Genomic DNA, 23,830 nt, shown 5'->3' on the forward strand with positions numbered 1-23,830 from the left:
TACCTTGTATGTGATTTGACACATCTGTCCTAAATATGTAATTTCATGTTGTGTTTTACAGTTTATCACTCTTTATGATATTGCGCTTTAAAAATAAACCTGACTTAACTTGATGAAATTAGTTTTCTGTCTTTAAAACAGACTAAATGTACAAAAATGACACTTTATGCCAATTTATGAATAAAAAAGTTCTCTCTTCCCTCCTCATTTTATCTTTCTTTAGGTGTTTGTTTTCACTTGTCCCTTCTTAAAGAACATCAGTCTATTGGTCCCGTCAGTCCTTTCCACCAATAGGGGGAGCATCAACATGAACCACAGACAATATTAATACAGTATGTGTGAATGCCAGGCATGAATGCACTTAGTACATAAATCTCTGATGAGAAAAAACATTACTTGGATGGGATAAGTGACCTTCTGCTGAGCAGATTGAGAGCATGTTGTAATGTTTTCTATACCTTTGTACTTTTCCTATACTCTGATGTATATTCTTCTTCTTCAGTGTCATGTATTATTTTTCACATCAACTCGAGCATTTCAATGGTATTTACCTAAATGAATACATAGATAGATAGATAGATAGATAGATAGATAGATAGATAGATAGATACATTATTGTATCTGTGTATAAAATCCTTCGATTCAATTACTGGGAAACCTGGACAGAGGGAAACTCCTCACATAGTATATGAAGAAAAAAATACAGGCTGCTTTGGGAGGAAGATTACTGGAAAATAAGGACATAACTGGGGTGTATTCATCCAGGTAATAGCGACTAGAAAGATGACAACTCGCGCTTAAATGACGCTTAAAACCTCTCCAGCAGTGTGTTCTGTGGCCGTGTCCCAGAGCATACTGACACGACTCAGAGATCGTCTGAATATGATGATGCGCGTCTATCCTGTCGGCGATACGTGGCTTGAATTGGTGTAGACTTCCTTCATTCATTGGATTCTCACACCGAGAGAAAACGGAGCTTCCGCCTCAAGGAGGTGGGAGGTGTCACGTGGTACGTGGATCCAGCCTATCGGGAGTAAGTGCGCATTGCGATCCTGTGCAGAGAGATTGTTTTATTAAAGGGTTGGTGGTGATCAATGAACGAGTGGAGCTGTCCACGGTGCTGAAAGTTAGTTTACGGTGGACTGACTTTCAGCACCGTGGACAGCTCGGCTCTCAAATTACCTAACAGCACAAACAGACCACTATAATATAACGTGTCTATATTTTAAACTCCAGTTAAGATGTGCCCTGTCGAACTTTGCAGATGTTTAGACTGTTGGTGTTTGCTGGTTTCATGGAGGATGTTCAGATAAAAGGGCAACTTTATGACTCCACTGCGACTGAAGCAGAGAAAGCAACCTGTGCAGCTCTGACTAAAATGCCAGTGCAAATACAAAAACATAACTCCAATATAGCCTAACAGCACTAAGACTAAATTTGTTGCTGCTGCAACGCCAGGACGTGTGGATGATTGGGTTTCAGCCTTTGGTTTATGCCTCTACAGCTGCTCAATCTCGGGCAGTTGGCTGTATTTCCTTGGGGTGATATAACTCTTCTACTCCATTAATAACGCAGCCACCAGCGGTCACATCAATCTGTGGCTGCAGACACAGGCCCATAGGTGCTACAGGCCTGCATGGTCACATGGCCAGCGGCCAATGAGCTGAATGAAATCAGCATCTTGTAAATCAAGGGTGACAGCGAGCTACGTGTGTTTCCTATGAAGTCAATAGCCTATATGAGGAATCAGTCAGGAAATTTATGAATAGGCCTGGCTGACAGGTGTTGTGTGCAAAACTGAAATTACATCTGTGGGAATGGAGATGGGTATTGGTGAAGTGATGTTTAGCAACAAGAAAGGGAAAACACACGTATTATACTTTCCATTACTGTCTTTTGGCTGCGGGTTTAGAAATAAGTGTTTTTATTAAAAATGTCAGGTCTTTGTGAGAGAATGTGTGAACATGTAAAAGTGCAGTTGGATCCCCCCTTAAAAAAAAAAGCAATAATCAGTTGTTTTTGTTAGTCCTGATCAGGAAAGGCTGGGCTTTTTATCCCATGGTTGCAACCTTTTCATGACGTCGAGCCAGTTGTTTTGGTCCCCTCTGCCCAATCGGAGGCTCCGCTCACATTCTACCGGAGCCGAAATGGATCTGTTCATGCAGCGGCTCTGTCCTCCCGTAAGTACCATAACGCCCTTCGTCGGGTGCTCTGTGGTACCCGACTGCTGCTTTAAACAGCAGCACTGACATGGAAACCCCATTGCAGCTGCAGAACGATTTCTTTCCAGAGCAGCAGTTCCAGCACTGTAAGTACCAGCACTACTGCGGGCGGGAGGATCGACTCAGCAAGCAGCACGACCAATGCTGCACCTGCAATAACTGCACCTGTGATGCGAGAAAAAGCCTCGTCTTTCGCGGGACGTCGCCGACCACTGTGGGAACTTTAAGGACACCTTCCGAAACGTCTTCGAGGCAAGGTTGCCAGTACAGCGTCTGCGAGTTCACACCCTCTAGTCATGGTAGTTCATCCAGACATCATCATCCTCACCATCAGCAGCAGCATTGCCGCGATCGGCAGCGGGGCAGCCTGGGCAGCAGCCACAAAGACAGTAACTCCTACAATGAAATAGCCATGAGCAGCTGCAGATATAACGGCGGCGTAATGCGGCCGCTGAGCAACTTGAGCTCGTCCCGCAGAAACATACACGAGTTTGATTCCGAGTCCCAGCCTTTGCAGCCCATCTCCGCCGCAGATGCGTCGGACACTTTAGTATCCAAGCCGGAGAATAATTCTACCACCCTGATGCCTTACGCATCGGGAGACGGAGGGGGAGGCTGCAGCCACAGCAGCGGTAAATCGGGTAAAAAGAAGAACCAGAACATTGGGGAAAAGCTCGGACACAGGAGGGCCTTGTTTGAGAAAAGGAAGCGGCTCAGCGACTATGCTTTAATCTTTGGGATGTTTGGGATCGTTGTTATGGTTATAGAGACTGAACTCTCATGGGGAGCCTATGGAAAGGTGCGTATCTAGAGTTAATTCAGGTGGCATGTGGCTGACAGAGCGATCCTTTTACATAAAACAACTTCTATCAAAATTGTTCAATTAAAGCAGCCAGGCAAGAAAAGTATGGGCTCACTATTAAGTGTCCCATGCAGTCAGTCACATTGTCCTGTCACTTACAGGCCAAAAAGGCCCACTGTTGTCCAACCATGAAGGGGAATCCCATAGAAGATACAAGATATCACATGTCAGCAGAAGAGAAATGATTATTATTTATACATATGTGTAACAGTTGGTTTGCCATGTAAAAATGTGATTTTATGCTATGTTGTGTGTTGTTGGCTTTAGTGTTGTCGCTCTCTTCCAGGAGTCCCTGTATTCATTAGCTCTAAAATGCCTGATAAGCCTTTCTACAATCATTCTCCTGGGGCTGATTATCATATACCATGCAAGAGAGATACAGGTAATGTGGAAATACATTTTCTCACTCTTTTTAATGTCTATGTTACTGAATTGGAAGGGTCTGCCATAACAGCAAATGTCTTATCACATTTAGTGAATGCTCAATTTGATATAATGTGTCCACACACTTGTAAAAGTGCAGTTTTTAGGATGTCACAAATTGGTTTGGTAGCAGGAAATCCTCCTGAGGATTAGATAAAATTATTGATTTAGCAAAGCAAATAACTTCTCCTGAAAGCAAGTGAAGTGTTACATTTGAGTTGCTCTGCAGAGTGGGACTCATTTAATAATAACAGGAGCATTTTGCAACACTTCAAAGGTTTTAACAACTCTATTTGATTTCTTTTTTTAATTCCAAGGATAATATCATTTGTTAAAAAATTTGTCGTATAATTATGAATGTTTTAGACTTAAAAAACAACCTGTGACTGCACAAATGACATTAGAGAGTTTTGTGCAGTTGATTGAAGTGGGTGCCATCATCATTTGAACCCACGTTAACAGTTAATTATATATTCTGATAAGATTTAAGGACTCCTTGCAGTGGTCAGTGAATGAATATAGATTGTCTGCCTCCCCCGAGATTTTCCAACACTTGGTCAGTTTTATGACCTTGCCTGTGAGCATTGTTGCATTACTTACAGTTGTGCTTCAGTACCTGTGTCTTTGTTGAAAAGCCACAAAATTAATGATGTCACTTTCAGCAGGGTGGATGTATAATTGCCAGAACATTTTCGTGTGTCCAAGGCTTTAATTTCTGTCTTTTTTTTTTTAATTATTACTTTATTAGACTTCAAATGAAAAAAAACTTGAAAAGAAATACAGCTCAAGCATTTTTCTGAATCTTGAATGACGCCACATTTAATCATGTTAATGGTTTTTCTTACTTTTAAAACGAGATGGTGATTTTCTTTAAAGTGCCTTGAGCTAAATTGTAGCTGATCCAGCTGTTTTCATCTGCTCTCCAGTTTTTATCTTTGGTGTTAAAAGTTGGATTAGCTATAGTGTATTAATCAGTCTTGTTGGTATGTTTAACACTTACAAGTCCCAGGGAAGTATCAGTCACTGAAACAGCCCAACAGTAAAATGTCTCACCCCCTTCAGATGTCTCATTGTAATCCTTTCTTTATGAGGGATGATAGAAATGCACAGACATCATTACCATATTTCAATGCCTAACAGAAGCATTTTCATTTCCCATGTTCGGTTCCCAGTAGCTGTTTATAAATTAGAAAGCATACGTTTGCTTGAGAGTATCACATTCATTCTTTCCTCCCTCAGCCTCCACACCTTTACTCTATTACGTGTGTAAATTATTCCATTCATAAACTGGGCTTTTTCACCTCTACCTTGCACTAACTTTCCTCAATGCTAAATAATGTAAGTATTTAGTTGTGACTGCTATATTGCAAAGGTGCCCTCCTCATCACAGCAAGTTTATATTAGTGACTTTCTAACAGATTGTGTTAAATTGATAGTTGTGCCTCAGTGGTATATTTATGGTCCCCTCTCACAATAAACCAGTTAAATGCTTAGGCACTGACATACTTTTAGTCACCATGCTGGTGCAATTTTTTCATATACTCTTAGTATCATAATATTTTTTCAGTTAATCCACTAATCGATTGCTGTAAAATATCAGATGACGGTGAAAAGATAAGATAAGATATTCCATTATTAGTCCCACAGTGGGCACATTTACATCATTGCAGCAGCAAGTGGATTGCAAAAATAGAAGAGCATCAACAATAAATAATAAGTAGGTACACAAACAGTACAACAAACAAACAATGATAGTAAAAACTGTAGTTTAAAACATTTTTTTAAAGTGAATATACACACACATTTGTAAATATATATATGTGTGTGTGTGTGTGTGTGTGTGTGTGTGTGTGTATCTATACATACATGGAATAATCCTTTAATCAACTATTTGTTCCAACTTAATCATGTGTATTGAAAACTGTGATAAAATGTTGACAATACCAAGTTTTACAAAGCTTGACTCTTCTATTTTACACCTTCAAAATGGCTGTAAAACCACATTCTGTCTTTCATTACACATGCTGAAATTCTGATTTTAGCTCCAAAACAAGCTTTTCTCTCCATTCTTTTAATTGTCAGTAGCTGCGCGTTTACCCACAGGAGGGTTGTTCATACCTCTTTGATCCAGACTCTTCTGACAGTCACATCAATATCCAAAAGAGTTTTCAACCCAGATCTGTCTTAATGATAAAGACATTTCCTCATCTGCTGACCTAGAAAACTTTATTAAGGCAACTGTTTGCCTGAGAGTTGATTACCACAATGCACTTATCACCAGATATCCCCTCTCAGTCATGATTTATGTACAATTTATTATGTATTAATGTAGCAGCCTGACTACTTTCATGAATCAGAAAGCATCATCACTTCACTGCAGTCTTACTCACTCCCTAGTGCTTCTCTCGAAATGTACAAGTTGATTATGAGTTCCCTCTTCTAATTCATTGAGTAGCCTTTGGAGTTCCTGGAAACTGACTCTGTCTTACTATTTAAATCGAGTTCATAGTGTTTATACTTCAACTTCCACCACACCAGCTGCTCCTTTCCTTCCCTGCCTTAAGGGCTTTTGTGCCTGTTGTTGCTAGTCTGTCATTACTTGGTTCCTGCAGGCTGACATATGTGCCTGCACACACACACACACACACACACGCATGTGCACGCACACACACACTCACACATTAATTCTAAATCTATCTTGCTAATGACTAATGACACACAGAAACACACTCGCTCTGGGATGTGTGTCCCTTTCTCATGTATTTTGCAATTCTGATATTTTCTGCTCACTACAGCACTTTGGACAAACCTGTTTAGCTGAAAGCATCTGATAAAAATGCAATTTGACTTCATGTGTATTAGGTCACAGCTAAATTTAAAAGACACTTCAAAGGTGGACTAAGACAAACAGGCTTTTAAGCCTCTAATATTCAAATAACATAAAGTATTAGGATTATCCAGGACTGAATAAAGGCTTAAATAGAACCTCAGAGATGGAAGGTTAAACTAAAGATTCACTTTCTTCAGTGATAATTGACTAACCACATAGTGAAGACAAATGCTCTGTTTGTTATTTAAACATAGATACTAGTCTGACAAGTATAAACTCAAAAAAAAATTTAAAAAGCTGCTTTCTAAGTGAATTGTTCATTATGTGTTAGAGAGAGAGATTTAAAAAAAAACATGCATGCGGTCAAAACTACTAAAAAGCTTTTTTTTCTTAAAAAAAGAGTCAATAATCAATTATTGAAATAGTTAGCGATTCATTTTCTGCTGATTGACTAATCGTTGTTGCTCTAGTTAAGCTAAAAAAAAGCCTTAGCCTCCTATAATGCAACCTCTTTTGTTAGACCCCTCTCTGTGACAAGTAAACTGATTTTAAAATTGGGGTTTTCCATTAAACCAGATCAATTTAGATTTATAACACAACTACTGACTAAGTGACACCATATTTTGCATTATCGGTACACCAAATATACTTTTAACACTCTACCCACTATTGCGTTTTTAATCTAGCATCCATGGTTTGTACCACTGACTTCATTTTATGTTAAGGATTTTAATGTCTGTGATATTAGTGTTGCTATTTCTAAACTGCACTTTTCCATGTGGGAGGTTGTGCTCCTGCAGTGAAATAGATTATGCATGCACATCCATGTGTACTCACAGATGCCTGTCAGATATAGAGGCATAAGTCACAATGATGAAATATTTCCCTACCACTTCTATCCCACCTTAAAACTGATTTACTTGTCAAACTCCAGTAAAGTTTGTGCCCTTTCATTTTTATAGGGTTTAACAACAGGATGTTTTTCTCCACAAAGTGACTGAAAACTCAAAAGGTCAGGTCAGACAGGATAGATGTTGTACACCAGCTGTCATTTGAATTGTTTAGGGATACATCTGCCGTGCTCCAATGGCAGTGATGGGTGACCTACTGAGCCAAGTGCATTAACAGAGAAAGACAATATGTCCATGTTCTGGGAAATGTCCTTAGATTTGTCCCATTGTCCACGGGACCATCAAGATAAGTAGTATTAGTCCTAATGAACACTATTAATGTTTGATTTTCTTTTGTACAAAGTGATGTTTTTCAGGTTTCTATGATGCATGTAAAGCACATACCTATTTATACTTCTCTTTGAAATGTTAGCAACCTGATTCAGTCCAAATGATGTCTTTTGATGACAGCTGGTGATCCGCCCGAGGAAGTTTTAGACTTTTTAGTTTAGTTGAGTTTGCTGTGTTGGCAGGAAGCACCTTACTGTACAGTATAAGTGGAAATGGAGAGGTTAGAGTCGGCAGCATCTCCCTGACTTTGATTTGTCATTGTCAAAGTCTTATATGAGCTACGAGCTGGGAACATCTTCTTGCTCTCGCTGCTAAGATGGTTGATGAGTTCACCTTATTCCCCGGCAGACAGAAACTGACATTTTGAAAGATTTCTATTGTTCTCACATCAAAGGCTCTTTGCCGAGGGGCATTTGTGTTAAGGCCATTGCTATGTCACTGTGCCTTATGATGACAGTTTTGCTGAGTTGTCTTAAACTAATGCAAAATGCTTTGGGGGTTGTTCTTGTCTTTGATGTGTACTTTTGAGATAAAAGTCAAAGCTGATGTTTCACAGTTGCACACTATTCAATTTTACAATCTGCAGAAAAGATAAAATAACAACACATAGCCCAAAATGTGCCAGCGAACCCTAACAGAGCCAAACTTGGCCATGCTTGTCAGACCGCCCCTGGGTGGTGTGTATGTGTCAGAGATATGGTGTAACTGCAGGAGACGCTCTGCATTTCTCACAGTGAAATCTGTCCTCTGCCCAAGAGTCCAGACTGGAGTCAGATAACCACCTCTGGCTGCTGACCTCGATGTTTTCACTGAACATACAGGCTTTCAAGGACAGAGACGCTTTCAATGAGTCAAGATCCCCTAAGTGTTACTTATTGATGGTATTTACTAAACCATGACTCTAAACATGCAGATGATTTTAGTTTATTAATGTGTGCATCTTGGCCGCAACAGCAACACTCCAAAGAAAGACCGAAAGATTTATTCAGGCTTTTACTTTTGGCTCAAAGAGTTCTTACTCTCCTTGAGTAGAAAAATGTATATGCAAATGTGCAACGTAATTTCAGAAACAAAAGCAAACTGAATCTGCAACAGCTTCAGATTTACTCAGCAAAGTGGCCTCTTAGTGGCTCGCTTTGATATCATAAATAAAGCATTGCATTAATGTCTAATTGGGCTGAACCTCTCAACCTAATTCACTAATGAGATTGAGCGATTTCATTCTCAGTGACAAGATATATGTTCCCATCTCCACATTACACAGATTAAATATTGAGCCGGACTCCATTAGTTATATTGAGCGTAGTGAAACCAGTAACCAACCCAGCTAGCATCGCAGGTGAGCTCATCTGAGGCTGTACAGTGAAGATGCAGGACAGCGGCAGGCACGCGATGATCTTAGGACATGCTAGGTTGTCCTGCCTTTCACCCTGACATAAATGAAATGTCCCCATGCATTCTTAATTATTCAACTCTGTCAGAAAACAAGCAGTTGGATTTGGTCTCATTTAGAAATGCTTGCTGTTTTGGCTTTTTGTTCTCTGATATCTGTGCTCTTCTGTCATTGTGACAGCCAATTTGGGTTTTAGACCATGAGAATGAGGTCAGTTTTGGAGAGTGAGGACATTTTAGTCTCCTATTACTCCTCCAAAGAGCTGTTTTGAGGGTAAAGACTTAAGGATAGGGTTAAGGATAGGATGTATTCTCATGTGCACAGAGGCATACAGTGTGTGTGCGTGTGCATGTGTGTGTGTGTGTGTGTGTGTGTGTGTGTGTGTGTGTGTGTGTGTGTGTGTGTGTGTGTGTGTGTGTGTGTGTGTGTGTGTGTGTGTGTGTGTGTTGATAAAACGGGATTATAGGAGCAAGATAAAAGAACATGAACAATTCATGAACAATGACTTAGAGGGTCATAAAAGGGTAAAACATTTCCTGAGGAGGTATCTGTTCATGCAGATAGTTTTTCCGTGGGTTTTCCAGAGTAACAGAGAGATTGTTTCAGGGAAGAGATGCTGTTGATGCTGTACATTTTTTAAATGTAAATTTTCAACACAAGTTTAAATTCTAAAAGAAGTAGGCAGGAATCTCAGAGAAAGCTATCCCAAAATTTGGACAAATAAAACCCATTGCATTGTAGTATATCTCTATAGTTAAGTGAGAAAATATGTTTGCAATTTGGAAGGACTGACTCTTTAAGTAACCAAATTAGCATTGCAAAGTGGCAAAGTGCAAATTAGCAGCATTTGTCAACTCCATTTATACTCTATTCCTTATGTTAATCACATCTGAGTTAGTTACAACTTGAAGAAATGGTTTTACGACACAATTTCTTTTGACATATTAACACATTTAGCAGGTTTTGCTTCCCCTCCTAGATTCTTTTTTTCACCTTGCCGTAGTTGAAGGCAGTGTTCTTGGTTTTCGGAGGAATTGTGAGGAGTATTTGATTCATCGCGCTATGACTCTAAGCGTGTCTCATTCTATCTTTTTTGCATCTGTGTGTAGGATCTCTTGATTTTTATGACTTCAAACGTGTAACAAAACAACAAGGCAACAAATTGATTTGATGGACGCAAATTAAATTTGGTCACGGATAATTTAGCCTCCTTGCAGCTCTGCTAGTTGTGTCATGTTGCTTAAAATACTGAATCAAAGTGCTGATTGTCAGACCTCTGCTTCGCATGAAAAATGCCTCGTAGACATATTTTTAGCTGTGATTAAATTAGTTAAAATCATCTTACTTGAAGTGTTTAAATTATTTGTCAACCTTGTATCTAATTTAAACTTTTCCTGTCTCATCAGCTGTCTGTTTTAATTTCTGTGTACCTTGACATGATTTCCAACACAGTTTTGAGGTTTCTCTCCTGCAGATGTAGTTTCCCCAACCTCTCTGTCATAACTGCTGGTTCTGCTGCTAGCATGGAATATTTGATGCTTGGAGGTAAAGAGCCTTTGAGTATTGTATTTCAGGTCATCCATTACCATAATTGCTTTTAGTCACCAAGTAGGCTTTCCTTATGCAACCTGGGTTTAAATGTTTAATTACATTGTTTTGAGGTAACAAACTTTGTAAATGCTTTTGACAGGACAGGTTTGTTGTTTAAAACGTAAAATAAGACGCAGCTTGTGCTGTGTGCAAACAATGGATTTAGCTGTTTTCAGAGCCTAATTCTGTAAGTAAGAAACCGAAGCGGCATGGAGTCGCAGCTTGTGTTTCCGTGTCTACATTACACTCGCTTGGAAAGCCGAACAAGACGAGCTGTGGTTAGAGTTACACACTTCTCTGACAGATGTCAGTTTGTCAAAAGAGCTCAGTGTCACTCATTTGATACGAACAATTGCAACTGAAAATTTAATTTGTGTGTTTTCTGTGTTTGGGGTGGGGGGTGGGGGTGGGGGACTTTGATTGTAGCTTTTAAATAAATACAAACAAGCTGAGCAGGCTTTGTGGGACGGTGTGTTCAGGGACATGTGTCAGTTGTAGCTTGTTGTGTTTTGGTTGTAATGTGCCAGCTTGTTGAGAGCTGATATTTCTTGTACAGTAGCTGCTGGACATATAGTAATTGGCTCAGAACAGGCTTTAATGAGCGTGCTGTGTTTGCTGTTGTGGGTTCAGTGAAGTTTGTGTGTTGAAGTGAAGCAGGCAGCTGCAGTGTCAAAGTGCCTTTGAAGCTGTCAAATTGTACTATGTGGAGCATCCATGTATGTCTGTGAGGAAAGTGGCAGTGCACAGCATTATTGATTTTTCTTTGTGCTTTCTTTGTCCTTGAGTTGAACATGTTGAATAGGAGATTTCTTTTCGCTGTAAGATATATGACTATTTCATCAATCCAATTTTATGTAACACATCACAGCTAAATTTACAATCTAGGTCACTGATCCCATTAGCCCTCCAGGATTGGGACAGTTTTTACTTCTATGAGAAATTCCAAATTAAAGTAAATGGAGACTCATTGGCAAGATGCCGAGTCGTGATGTGTGCCTCCAGTGTGTGTTCAATATTATGAGCATTGTATTTCTCACACACTTAACTGCTGTTATTTTAAAACTGCCTTTTAGACTGATATATCAGCATATTTCAGACTTGGACAATTTAACCTTAGAATACATGAAATGATTTACTATTCATATTCATAGGTAAATACTAGCAGGTATTTGTGGAGAGGGAAATAAAAGTCATGTAAAAGCCAAACTGCACACTTTAAACCAGTTATTCTCAAGCTTTTTCACATGAATCCCTAAAATAACACAAATTAGACCACAGACCCCCATCAGATAAGATTTTTGCTTTTAGGTGTTTCATTACAGAAACCCATGACCAAAATAGTTCTTTCATTGAGTTATTTATGGATGGAATTATAGTGAAAAAATGAATTATTCCTCTATTCGTTGGGGACCCCCTTTGAGAACTGCTGCTTTAAACATTTAAGATGAGCTGAGCCAAAAGATAAACTGTGTCACAGTCTTGCTCTGAGAGATGCTCAACTGTAAAAATATTGCATACATGCCTATTTTCATTTTAAAGCCTGAGGAGCCACTGGACATTGTATAATTCATTACTGAGCATATAAGGGAGATTCTCGACGAAATCTAATCATGTGCAGTTTTTCTTTTCTTTACTTAGAAAGGCTTCTGCTCTCATGGCAAAAACAGGCCGCCAGGAAACCTGGCACGTATTTGCTGACAGCAGCATTTTGTGAAATATCTACTGCCAGTTGTGACGGCCTGTACACCGGCAGAGGACCTTGAGGTGATTGAGTGGATATAGCAGAAGCTGTTGTGGAGGAATTTCAGTGTGGCGTGTCAAAGAGAAAAAAAAACTCAGACAAATTCAGGGGACGCTAATACAGTTTGATATTGCAGCATTTAATCTGAAAACCCAATATTTAGCAAATATGAAACTCAGTGGGAGGAGTAAGATTGAGATAGTGAATCTGCAACCATAAGCGTTATCAGGGATCACTGTGAATGAGCTGGTGATGGCTGTCATGGCCTGGGCCATTAGTTCAGGATGAGTACACTTAACCGTGAATCTTGGTAGATAACTGTAGATTGGATTGAAAGTGATGAAGAGGAGGAAGGGGAGGAAGAAGAGGAGGTGACAGCAGCAGAGGTGACCACATGAGGGAAGCTACAGTGTATGACAGAGGACAGGGTGGTGTGAGGAGTGATGAAATCCACCCACACTCATGTCCCCAGTGAAATGGCCTACCTTCTGGTCGGGGTGGCCAGGCGATCAGAGCCTAATGCTAATGTGGAGGCGGCAGATGTTCTCATCAGTACAGTGCTTTGAAGTTGAAAGTGCTTACTGCATACTGCTAATGTAACGCTTATTTTTTTTTTTTTTGTCGGGGAGTCTGAAAGTGGTGAGAGAAACAGAGGAAGGGAAATTTGTGGCAGAATTCAATCCTGAAGCAGAAGAGGCACACATGTAGGAAACTATTTAGCCTATTTCACTGCAAATCAAATATACTTTACATGAATATCCATTATTTGTAGAATTTAGCATTTTTGCTGGCAATTTATTGCAGTGATTTTGATACTTTACAGAAACTAATGGAAACAAGTTACGTAGAAAACATTAAAGCATATAACAACATGATATTCATTAGATTTTTTGTTTGTTTGTTTGTTTCAACAAATACATGTTTCAGCCTTGCAGTCTACAACCTTCATCAGACACCCTTATAGGCATCTAGGGCACATTTTGGACTTAATAAAGTGACTGCACTTCTTCCAAAGGTTGTTGTGAGCACAGTGACTTGGATCAATAGTATTTTCTGGAAAATGGACACAAATAATTTTATGGATATATATCAAAGTAGTAAATGGGTAACAACCCGCAAAAAAAAAGTTGAATAATGTGATTCAAAACTGGGATTTAATGACTCGAGGCCATTTGTGACTTATTGTTTTAATGGGTTTAATGATTTCCTGTAGCTTGCTGTGTCACCATGATGAAAATGTTAGCAGGCTTTTACCCTTCATCAGTCTCTCCGTGCCCTTTCTTTGCAGTTATTTATGGTGGACAACGCAGCTGATGACTGGAGGATAGCCATGACATATGAGCGGATCTTCTTCATCTGCCTGGAGATCCTGGTGTGCGCCATCCACCCCATCCCAGGGAATTACACTTTCACCTGGACAGCACGCCTGGCTTACTCTTACGTGCCATCCAAGACGGATGCAGATGTGGACATCATCCTGTCCATCCCCATGTTCCTGCGGCTGTACCTCATCGCTCGTGTCATGCTGCTGCACAGCAAGCTCTTCACGGACGCCTCGTCCCGCAGCATTGGTGCACTCAACAAGATCAACTTCAACACACGCTTTGTGATGAAGACCCTCATGACCATCTGTCCCGGCACTGTGCTGCTGGTCTTCACCATCTCGCTGTGGATCATCGCTGCATGGACTGTGAGAGCATGCGAGAGGTGCCTGGATCAGTTTCTCACGCTATGCTATACTGCTCAGCATGAAACATAGATAAGGCATAAAAATAGATAATGTACACACTTCTTAGCTCTTTCTGTGTCTGAGCATTAAGATATAAAGCTTAACACATGCTGTAAGAAAAGATTAGAGCTTTAGTGCTCTGCAGTATTATGACAAAAAATGTTATATTATCTACTGCATGGTATTTCTTTCTTTTTTATTATGATAATTACTTGTAAGGAGAAGAAGGAGTGCACCAGTGTCTGCAGGTGCATGAAAGATAGTCAACCTACGTTTATTATTTATTACAGGTACCATGACAACCAGGACATAACCAGCAACTTTCTAGGAGCCATGTGGTTGATCTCAATCACGTTTCTTACCATTGGATATGGGGATATGGTCCCAAACACATACTGTGGGAAAGGAGTCTGCCTTCTGACTGGCATTATGGTGAGAAAAGCAGACTGAGTGCTTCAATTTTCTCTGTGAGAACTGACAGGAAGCATTATTGTTAATGTGAAAGTAACTAATAGGTTGCTAATATTTAATGAGTGGAAAAAACTGTTGACAAGCAAATCAAATAAGTAAAAATCGATATTGTATATTTGTGCCGGTCCACTCCTATTATTTCACAGGGTGCTGGCTGCACTGCCTTGGTAGTGGCTGTGGTGGCAAAGAAACTGGAATTAACCAAAGCTGAAAAACATGTTCACAATTTTATGATGGACACCCAGCTAACAAAAAGAGTAAGTGAACCACTATCAGTTATACAAACATCAACAGATATTTCACCATCTGTATTCATGACTGAACAGCTCTTCATTTTGCACTTTAGGTGAAAAACACAGCTGCGAATGTTCTCAGGGAGACATGGCTCATCTACAAGAACACCAAACTAGTGAGGAAGATGGACCATGCCAGAGTCAGGAAGCACCAGAGGAAATTTCTCCAAGCCATTCACCAGTAGGTACCGAGCTCTGAACCCGCCACTCATGTTGGTCTAACACCTTTTATCCAGCAGTGTGTTCATTTCATGTACCGACTCAACACGAACCTGAAATCTGAATTGTTTGACACCTGTAGCAAAAAAAATGTGCTCCCATTACTGAAGGATCCTGTACTTCATTTTCACATGACTTGACTAACTTAAAATTTACAGATGTGGTAATGAGTTGGCCTGACTCTCAGTTGGTTCTGCATCATAAAGAGTGGTAGAATATGCAAAGGAACTATATAATTTATGTAAATTGTATTCCCAGATATACTAGAGGCTTGTAATGCATTTATATTAAAACAGGGTTGGAATGGTCGGTATGAAAGAGACATAATTTATCTGTGTAAAATGGCATTTTCTCTTATTGGCATTTGGAAAACTTGCTGTGTGAAATATTCTCAAGTTACAGAATTCACAGCAGTATATTGATCTTTCTCTCTCGCCTTTTGCTGTCAGACTGACTCTTGTGTGTCACTTTAGCTGTGAGTCAGATGTCCTGACCTGAGGGGTGACACATCTGGGTTTCTACTTTTCTGCCGGCTAGTCAGACATTTACCTGTCAGCTAGTCTTTTAGCGGGTCCCCGAAGACCCCTGAAGTGCTATCTAACAGTATTGATTTTAGCCTCACCTCATTCTTGTTTTTCTTCAACCTACAGTGCTTACAAGCACATCTACTCTGTGGCTTCTTTCAGTAACTGGTGATCATCTCTTTTTTCAAAATAGGAAATTAGATGTACAATGATTTTGTTTTGATGTAGTCAAATAAAATGTCCCCTGTTTGTATGTTTGTTTGCTTTCTGTAGTTTTATGTATGTATATGGCTCTTTGTGGTTTCCTGTGTGCAACTTTGATTTGCTCATGAATATTTTGAACATACATTTATGTTTTAAAGACATTAGGATGTTTAATTACAGGGTAGAGAGACACATAAATTGTCTGTTGCTGCTGCAACCCACATCCAGATTTGTGCTGTATAATAGCCTTTTTGTTATGGTTGCTTTGTCAAGTCATTATGTCCTTGCTGTCGCGTATAGCCGATTTGCAGCGGTGTGATGACGAAGTCTCATGTCCACCTCCTGTTCTCTAGGACAGCCTAATAATGGAAATCCCTTGGAGCTAAAGCTAAATCTATAAAGATCCAGATTCAGAGGGAAAAAAGTCACGTCTAACTCTGTGTGCAAGGACAATTACTCAGCATGGTGTCATGGTGTTATAAAGATTCTGTTTTCTTCACAAGGTAGTGGGTTCACAGACCTTATCTCGAGAGTTTTAAGTATTGCCTGTGGCCTATATGCAGGATGTGATGATAAAAATCTGTATTGAGTTGAATATAGGTCAGGAATCAGCCTGACAGCAAGCAAATCACTGAAGTGGAGGGTTGGAAAAGAGTCGCAGCCGTCTTTGACCTGTTGTTAGGCAATAGTAAATCTCAAATCAAATATCATCCTGCCTGTTTCCTCCAGTCAAAGCTGCAAGACAGCATACACTGAGGTCTGCATCAGTCACAGTCTACGAAGTTAAAAGGTGTAAACAGTTGTTAAATGGGGTCATAGACGCTTTGAGGCTCTGTCTGTGTTGCCGAATGTGTTGGTCAGACAATTGACATTTCAGGAAGGTTGTTTTGATTCACTGTATTTCTGATAAGCAGGAGTAGTGTGAATAAATGGGATTAGACTAAGAGAGAAAGCACAGCTTCTGCTACCAGAAACGGTCCAAACACTACAAGGTAACACTCTGGTTGCAGGAAGATATAAGTCAAGAAGAACTCTTTGCTGCTGCTCAGAGGTGAAGTGACAGCGTAGAGATGAGGGTTACAGCAGCCAGACTTTAGCAAACAGATTTTACCATCTGAATATGTTTATCTGATGTTGTAATAATTCATTTGTCTACTTCATGTTTCCTTTTTTTCCTGTTTGTGTCGACACAATGCAATAGAGCTCGAAAGTAAGTGTTCGCCTCACACGTAGATACAGACCTGTTGTGTGCATGCTAACGAGAGCTTGTCTTTGAACCCAATAATGTGACTAAAAATTGCACTCCCTCATTTGATAAGTGAAATTCATGCCACAAAAAATGTTTGTAATGATAGAAATGTTTCACATGACACAATGTTGACTGATTGTTTTATTTAAGCTGCTGCAGTGGTTTTTTCTCACATTTTCCATTCAATTGTCAACATTTTGTTGTTGCAATCAGCTTTAAATAAAACCAACACCTTTTTTAATATTGAGTAGACACACACTTCATGTTGTGAATACACCCATAGATGCATATAAAGTGAATTTCAATTATCAGTGATGGAGGGTGTTTTTCTTTCCATTTCTGCATGGATGTGATGAGAATTTGATCTTTAATCAGAAAGCCACTGATTAAACTCTAATAAACTGTGCTTTCACGTGCCGAAGGATGATGATTAGAGCTCTACAGGAGAGAGACCTCCAGTAGCACAAGTATATAATTCATAATATCCTCTCAAGTCATGTTATAAAACTTAGCGGTCATGCTCATAGAGATCAGGGCTCAGGGTCATCTTTCGGCGTGTGGAACCATTGTTACGCCTGTTACTACATTTGCAGCCACATTTCCTCCATTTCCCTGTTGGATGACACACTAGCAAAGATCCGCATTTATCATGGCTGGTAAACAGCATAATAACAAGGACATACAGCTGTCATCAGTCTCTATACTAAGACGAATTTGCAGATTTTGTAATCAGCACAGCTGAAACGCTCTTTAAGTCATTTGGATGGTGCATTTTACTACACCACAGCAGGCATGATGTTGCACGCACGCAACCAAATGTCTTTCATTATGTTTCAAGCCATAACAGCTGTTAAGTCAAGTGTCTCAGTGCAGCTTGACCACCCCTCTGGGATGGCCGTCACTTTCATCCACAAGGTTGAAGTGGGAATCGTAGTGAGACGCAGAATAGGCAGTGTCGCTTGTTAACTCAGAGATCAGTGGACTGATGAAACAGGAGAGTGACCTAATAAGAAGGTCAGGGTAAAGCCTCCAAGCAATCCTGTTTGTGCCTGAGAAGCTGCAACTGTGACCGATAGCATGAAGCTGTCAATAGGGACAGACCAAAAAAAGGCTGCAGATTGCTCACCCTGTCCTTTACAGCACAAGATAAATTAGCATTTCCCTCCACAATGAGGTAAACAGAGGTCATGACAAAAGAAAGCAACTCACAGGGGTAAAAAATATGGTGCAGCACTAACTGAAATTGCTTTAACAGATTTAGTGGGGTATTGAAAGTCTTAGCGTAGCTGTTTTCCCCTGATGAATAGCAAGCAGTTTTAGAAAGCCCATTGAAAAGCTGAACTGCCGAAGAGGAGTGATTGAATGAGGGAAAGGGATACGTGCAAAATAAAAGCGAGGGCAAGTAAGCTTCGTTGTCTTGACCTCAATCTGCCCCATGCTTCGACCCTATTTGACAGCTATTGGTCATCCAACTGTGAAATGAATAATTCTAACAGGTCTTACATCAACTGCAAAGCCATTTAACATTAAAAAATCTATTATCTTTCATTACTTCAAATAGACTGCCTCCTTTTTGTCTTTCATGTAATCAACTGAATAATAAAAGTGCTATTTTGGAATAGTATCCTGTACTTGTCTGTAGATTCTGCTCTGTATGAAGCATTTCGGTCCTCCGTTGTCAGGACATCTTCCCTTGCCTGTAGTTTCCTTTAGTGACTCCTGTGGCACCCTCTGTCGGTCTAACCTCATCTTTGCTCCACATCTGCCTTTCTTCAGGAAACAGAGGAAATAATCCTGCATTGCATGAGAATGGGTATATCTGGGGCTAATTATCAGACTCCCCAAGGGCCCCTTGAATCCCTTCTCGATCTTCATTACTGTTTGCATTCGATTCACACAATCTAATGATCACCTCACACTCAAAGTGCATCAATGTCTCAGTTCTAGAAGGTTTCTTTATTAATGTCTCAAAATCTGAAATGTTGGCAAACCTGATATCATGATTTGTTCTGTGTATTGCGCCCAGTGTAATTTAGCATGCGTGGGTGATTCAGGAGAAAAAAAACTCCTTTAATATCTGGAAACCATGTGTGGTCGACACTCTACAATACTGCACAGTTGCTGTTTTTAAGCCCCCTGAGAGGATGAGTAAAATCAGGCTTTAGAGGCCTAATTAAACAGATAGCAGAGATAACAGGAGATGTGAATTATTTAAGCATGTTGTATGGTTATTTTTTGCAAACTTAAAAGAAGGCTTATTGGTTGATAAAAAGTGGGCTATATCGCAAGGTATTTCAAACAGTCATGGGGAAGATAATATTTTTTACTTTTTAACCAGTAATGTATTATTTTATATTCATGATTCAAAATGAAAAGGATTTCTTCTTCAGGTCAGATAGCTGCTGTCAAATAGTTTAATATTAATCTCTGTGCTTCTATAAAACAGTGTTTGATATCTATATCTGTGTTAACACCTAAATAATTCATAAAGTTAAACAGAGAAAAGTTGTTAAAGATAAAAAATTGGCTGTTTTTGGTATTTTATAATTTTATATTTCAAATAGCTATTGGACTTGATAAATGCTGTTTACACTGCATTGGTGCTCTGATATGAGTCCTCCTCACACCTTTAGTATAGTTGTATGTATTGGTTGAGTAGGAACGTACTGTAGAACCGATTTCATTGTCCTCAGTGGCAGCCCCCTCCCTCCTCCCTCCCCTCTTTTCCACTTGCATGCAGCTCAACCAAACAGACTGACCCCTGCAATCCCTGCATTCTCTACACACATCCTGTGCATGGCCTAGGCGTGCTCTCTCTCTCTCTCGTGTATGCCTTGTGTGTGCACAAATTCAATGATAAATTCTGATAGCGTTAATTTATTGGGTTCTGAATGGTCTTGTGTTCAGATTGAGAAGTGTTAAAATGGAGCAACGCAAGCTGAATGACCAAGCAAACTCACTAGTGGACCTTGCTAAGGTAAGCTAGACTAACAGTTCACTGCTGCATTGCACATTAGGATAGACAACTATCCTGACAAGTTTCTCTCCTGTGTGTGACTGACTTCAATGCATGCTAGTTCACTCACTGGATTAGTTATGTTTCATAATATAATCAAAGTCTACAGGTGTCAAATAAACAGACAGGCCTTTCACAAGGTGATAAAAAATAAATACTGTGCGTGTGATAATTCTGTTTGTATGCACTCACCTGAGATTCTGATCTTTTGCAATAATAACGTCATTTTATTTCACAGAGTATATTAAAATCCCCAGGACATATTCACCTGAAAATTACTGAATGAAAGCAACCACAAACCCTTTTGTGTATGCAAAAAAACCCAGTGCTGTTTTTTACTTGATGTATTCTGTGATGTTTGTCTCCAGATGCACTAAACAGAAGTTGACAAACCTTAGGGAAAGACCAGGCAGTGCGCCAGCCTGACACAGCAGAAACAGTAACCTGGGAAGGGAGACACACTGTGATCTGATGATTCAGCCAGAAGTAAAGACAGAGAAAGAGAGGAGAGAGAGTGCTTTGACATTCAAAAGTACACCACAGTCAAACTGGATTCAGGCCAGCATGTCATGAAAGGTATTAGTTAATATTGCCCAATCGCCTCATGCTGTAAAACAGCAGTGACAGTCGGGATGTGACATTGGATAAGATGGCTTCGAGCCAGTGTCACTCACACAGCTGGCTCTTTAATCATTGTTATATAAGTCTGTAGCCATAAGAGGGCAGTGTATAGCTTCAGTTGTGTCTTCATGCTCTCAGTGGAAAGATTGAACCAAATAGACCTGAACATACCACTGATTACACAACATTAAAACCACCTACCTAAAACTAGGTCCCCCTTGTGCCACCAAAACAGTCTGACCTGACAGTGCATGGACTCCACAAGATCTAAGAAGATGTTATCTGGTACCTGGCAGCAAGACAGTAGAAGCAGATCCTTTAAGTTATGTAAGCAGCACATCCCACAGATGCTCAGTGGGTTTGAGATCTGGGGAATTTTTGGAGGCCAAACCATTCCTGAGCAATTTGTTTGCAGTGTGGCAGGGTGCATTATCCTGCTGAAAGAGGCAACTGCCATCAGGGAATACTGTTGCCATGAAGGGGTGTACATGGTCTGCAACAATGTTTAGGTAGGTGGTACATGTCAAAACAACATCCACATAAATGCCAGGACACAAGGTTTCCCAGCAGAACATTGTCCAGAGAGGTAAATAATGCACACACACCACATGGTGATTCATCAGACCAGGCCACCTTCTTCTCCATGGTCCAGTTCTGACACTCATGTGCCCATGGTACTTTCAGCAGTGGACAGTGGTTAGCATGGACACTCTGATTGGTCCGCAGCTACACAGCTGCATACACAGCAAGCTGCGATGCACTGTGTTCTGACACCTCTCTGTCATAGCCAGCATTAACTTCTTGTACTACATTAGCTATTTTGTGGAATTGGACTAGATCAACGCCTACCTGCATCAGTGAGTCTTGAGTGCACGGGTTCACCCGTTGTCCGTCCAGTTGATCTCTGGACCAATTTTGGTAGGTACTGGCCACTGCATACTGGGAAACCCCCACAAGGCCTGACATTTTGAGATGCTCTGACTCAGTCATCTAGCCATCACAATTGGACCCTTTTCAAAGTCGCTCAGATCCCTATGCTTGCCTATTTTTCCTGCTTCCACATCAACTTCGAGAACTAACTGTTCACTTGCTGCCTAATACATCCCACTCCTTGACATATGTCATTGTAAAGAGATAATTAATGTTATTCACTTCATCTGTCAGTGGTTTTAATGTTGTGGCTGATCAGTGCATCATTGCCAGCTGCATTGCTACTGCAATGTCATGTGAAATTCCTGAGATCATAACATATCCCCTTAACCCATCATCTCTTCTGCAGTCTAATATAGGATCTGGTTTCAATCAGTGTGATTTAGGAGATGCAGTATTTGGTTGGATGTTACTTTTTTGTCCTCAGCATTTTCTTCACGTTTGCCTTTGAGGCTAAATTACATGTCCTCGAATTGCAAAAATTGCCCTCTTAAAGCTCTTACTTGAAACTATATTTTCCACTCTCCTCTCTCTCTTTTTCTCTCATTCTCTTGTTCAGAAATGGGCTGATAGTGTGAATTTGCAGTTTTATTATATGGCTGAAGTGGATCTATAATAACCGTATATAATCTTGCTCCATCAGTTCCATCATCCATCTGTAATATTTGTTCCCTTGTGGTTTAATAGGCCTAGCATTTTATGCCTTCACACAGACTTGAGGTAGTTTGGTCCAACATGCAGGCATGTGCCTTTTTTTAAGTTAGAGGAAGTAATAATGTATAGGATGATGTAGCCCACGTTTAAGAGTTAAATATTGCATTAATCCCCTGAAAAATCTACACATGACAATCAACAAAGGATTAGATAAGTGTTAACGCAGGTGCAGTGAAAGCCCTGTTTCCACTAGCTGCTGGGTTGAGCGATGTCAGCGCTACTTTAGTCCTCACTGATTCACATAAACAACCTTTCAAATTATTTCCACCTCAAATCAGAAGAGGACAAGGTAAGTGATGGATGGCTTCGCCTCCAGGCTGCCAGGGATTATAAGTCCTCCGCTGAGAAACCACCCTCCAGCAGCATCACTCCCACTCCTCATCCAAAAGTGACGTGTTGTTGAGTGTTTTTGAAGACTCAGACCTCAGAAGGAAAAAAAAAAAAAACCCAAACCATACAGTATATTTGAGATTTTAAGGTTTTTGAGAGGATGCTTAATGCATCAGAAGAGCAGAAAGCCTCATGCAAAGTCAGCAGCCCCCTTTCCTGTCTCCTCAAGGTCATAAGATAATGTACTCTGGTCTGAGTGGAAACATACTTGTAAAACGTTCATATAAAATCTGCCCTTTTACAGAAAATGTGCTGGTTCTCAAGGTTGTACTTGTTTAGCATAAAAACCTATGATCCTCTTTGACCTCTCACAATTTGTCACAATAACAGGATTTACTGTTCCTAAAAATCAGATTCTTCTACTTTACTTTGTGTTACTGATAACTGACATTTTCTCAGCTATTGATATTTTGCGTTAGGTGCTGAGATAAGTTATTTTGTGACAGGTGATAAAGACATGATGTTGGCTGTTTGATTTATATGTATGTTTTGATTTTCGGTTATTTATAGTAGGTCTGTGGTCTGAACTGAACGCATTGACAAAGTGGTTCTCTCTTGATGTCAAGCTCACAAGCTCTCCCATTTCTTTTCCTTTTCAGGATGATCTGATAACACTTTCAACTGTATTTAAGAATCAAAGCAGCCATTGTTTTTATCTATGTATACATTTTGCACACGCATGTTGTCAGTCAGAAATGAAATTGGAAAACAATAACGTTAAGTATGTTTCCTCTCCCCTGTTCCAGACTCAGAACATCATGTATGACATGATATCGGACTTAAATGAGAGAGGAGAGGACATGGAGAAGAGGATTGCCCTGCTGGAGACAAAACTGGAGACTCTTCTGAGTAACTTGCAGGCTCTACCAGGACTCATCAGCCAGGTCATCAGCCAACAGCACAGGGACTTCCTGGAGGTGCAGCTCCAGCCTTATGATAAACACAGCCCTGAGCGCTCACAGTCAGTGTCCCGACGGAGGTCGTCCTCCACAGCACCGCCCACCTCCTCCGAGAGCAGCTAGAGTCCAAGGGGAATGCCTCCACTGAAGACTTTTGCCATCATATGGCCACGTTGCATTTATCGTAAAGCCTTATGGTTTCAATAAGTATTATCCAAATTCTGATGACAGAATCCAAGATACTGGGGACAGTGCATTTTAATGGATAA

At 40.2% G+C, this 23,830-nt stretch overlaps 1 protein-coding gene across 1 annotated transcript; it reads left to right on the forward strand.

Annotated features, from left to right (window-relative positions):
- The first annotated feature begins 2,250 nt into the window (after positions 1-2,250).
- kcnn2 (potassium calcium-activated channel subfamily N member 2) lies at positions 2,251-23,684 on the forward strand. The gene is made up of 9 exons (XM_053339967.1): positions 2,251-3,021; positions 3,371-3,466; positions 13,591-14,009; positions 14,322-14,463; positions 14,649-14,759; positions 14,849-14,976; positions 16,944-16,952; positions 19,899-19,968; positions 23,409-23,684. Exons 1-9 carry the CDS (start codon positions 2,251-2,253, stop codon positions 23,682-23,684), a joined length of 2,022 nt encoding a protein of 673 aa, XP_053195942.1.
- Positions 23,685-23,830: the final 146 nt, after the last annotated feature.

This window comes from Scomber japonicus, chromosome 19, assembly GCF_027409825.1.
Source record: "Scomber japonicus isolate fScoJap1 chromosome 19, fScoJap1.pri, whole genome shotgun sequence".
NCBI classification, from domain to species: domain Eukaryota; kingdom Metazoa; phylum Chordata; class Actinopteri; order Scombriformes; family Scombridae; genus Scomber; species Scomber japonicus.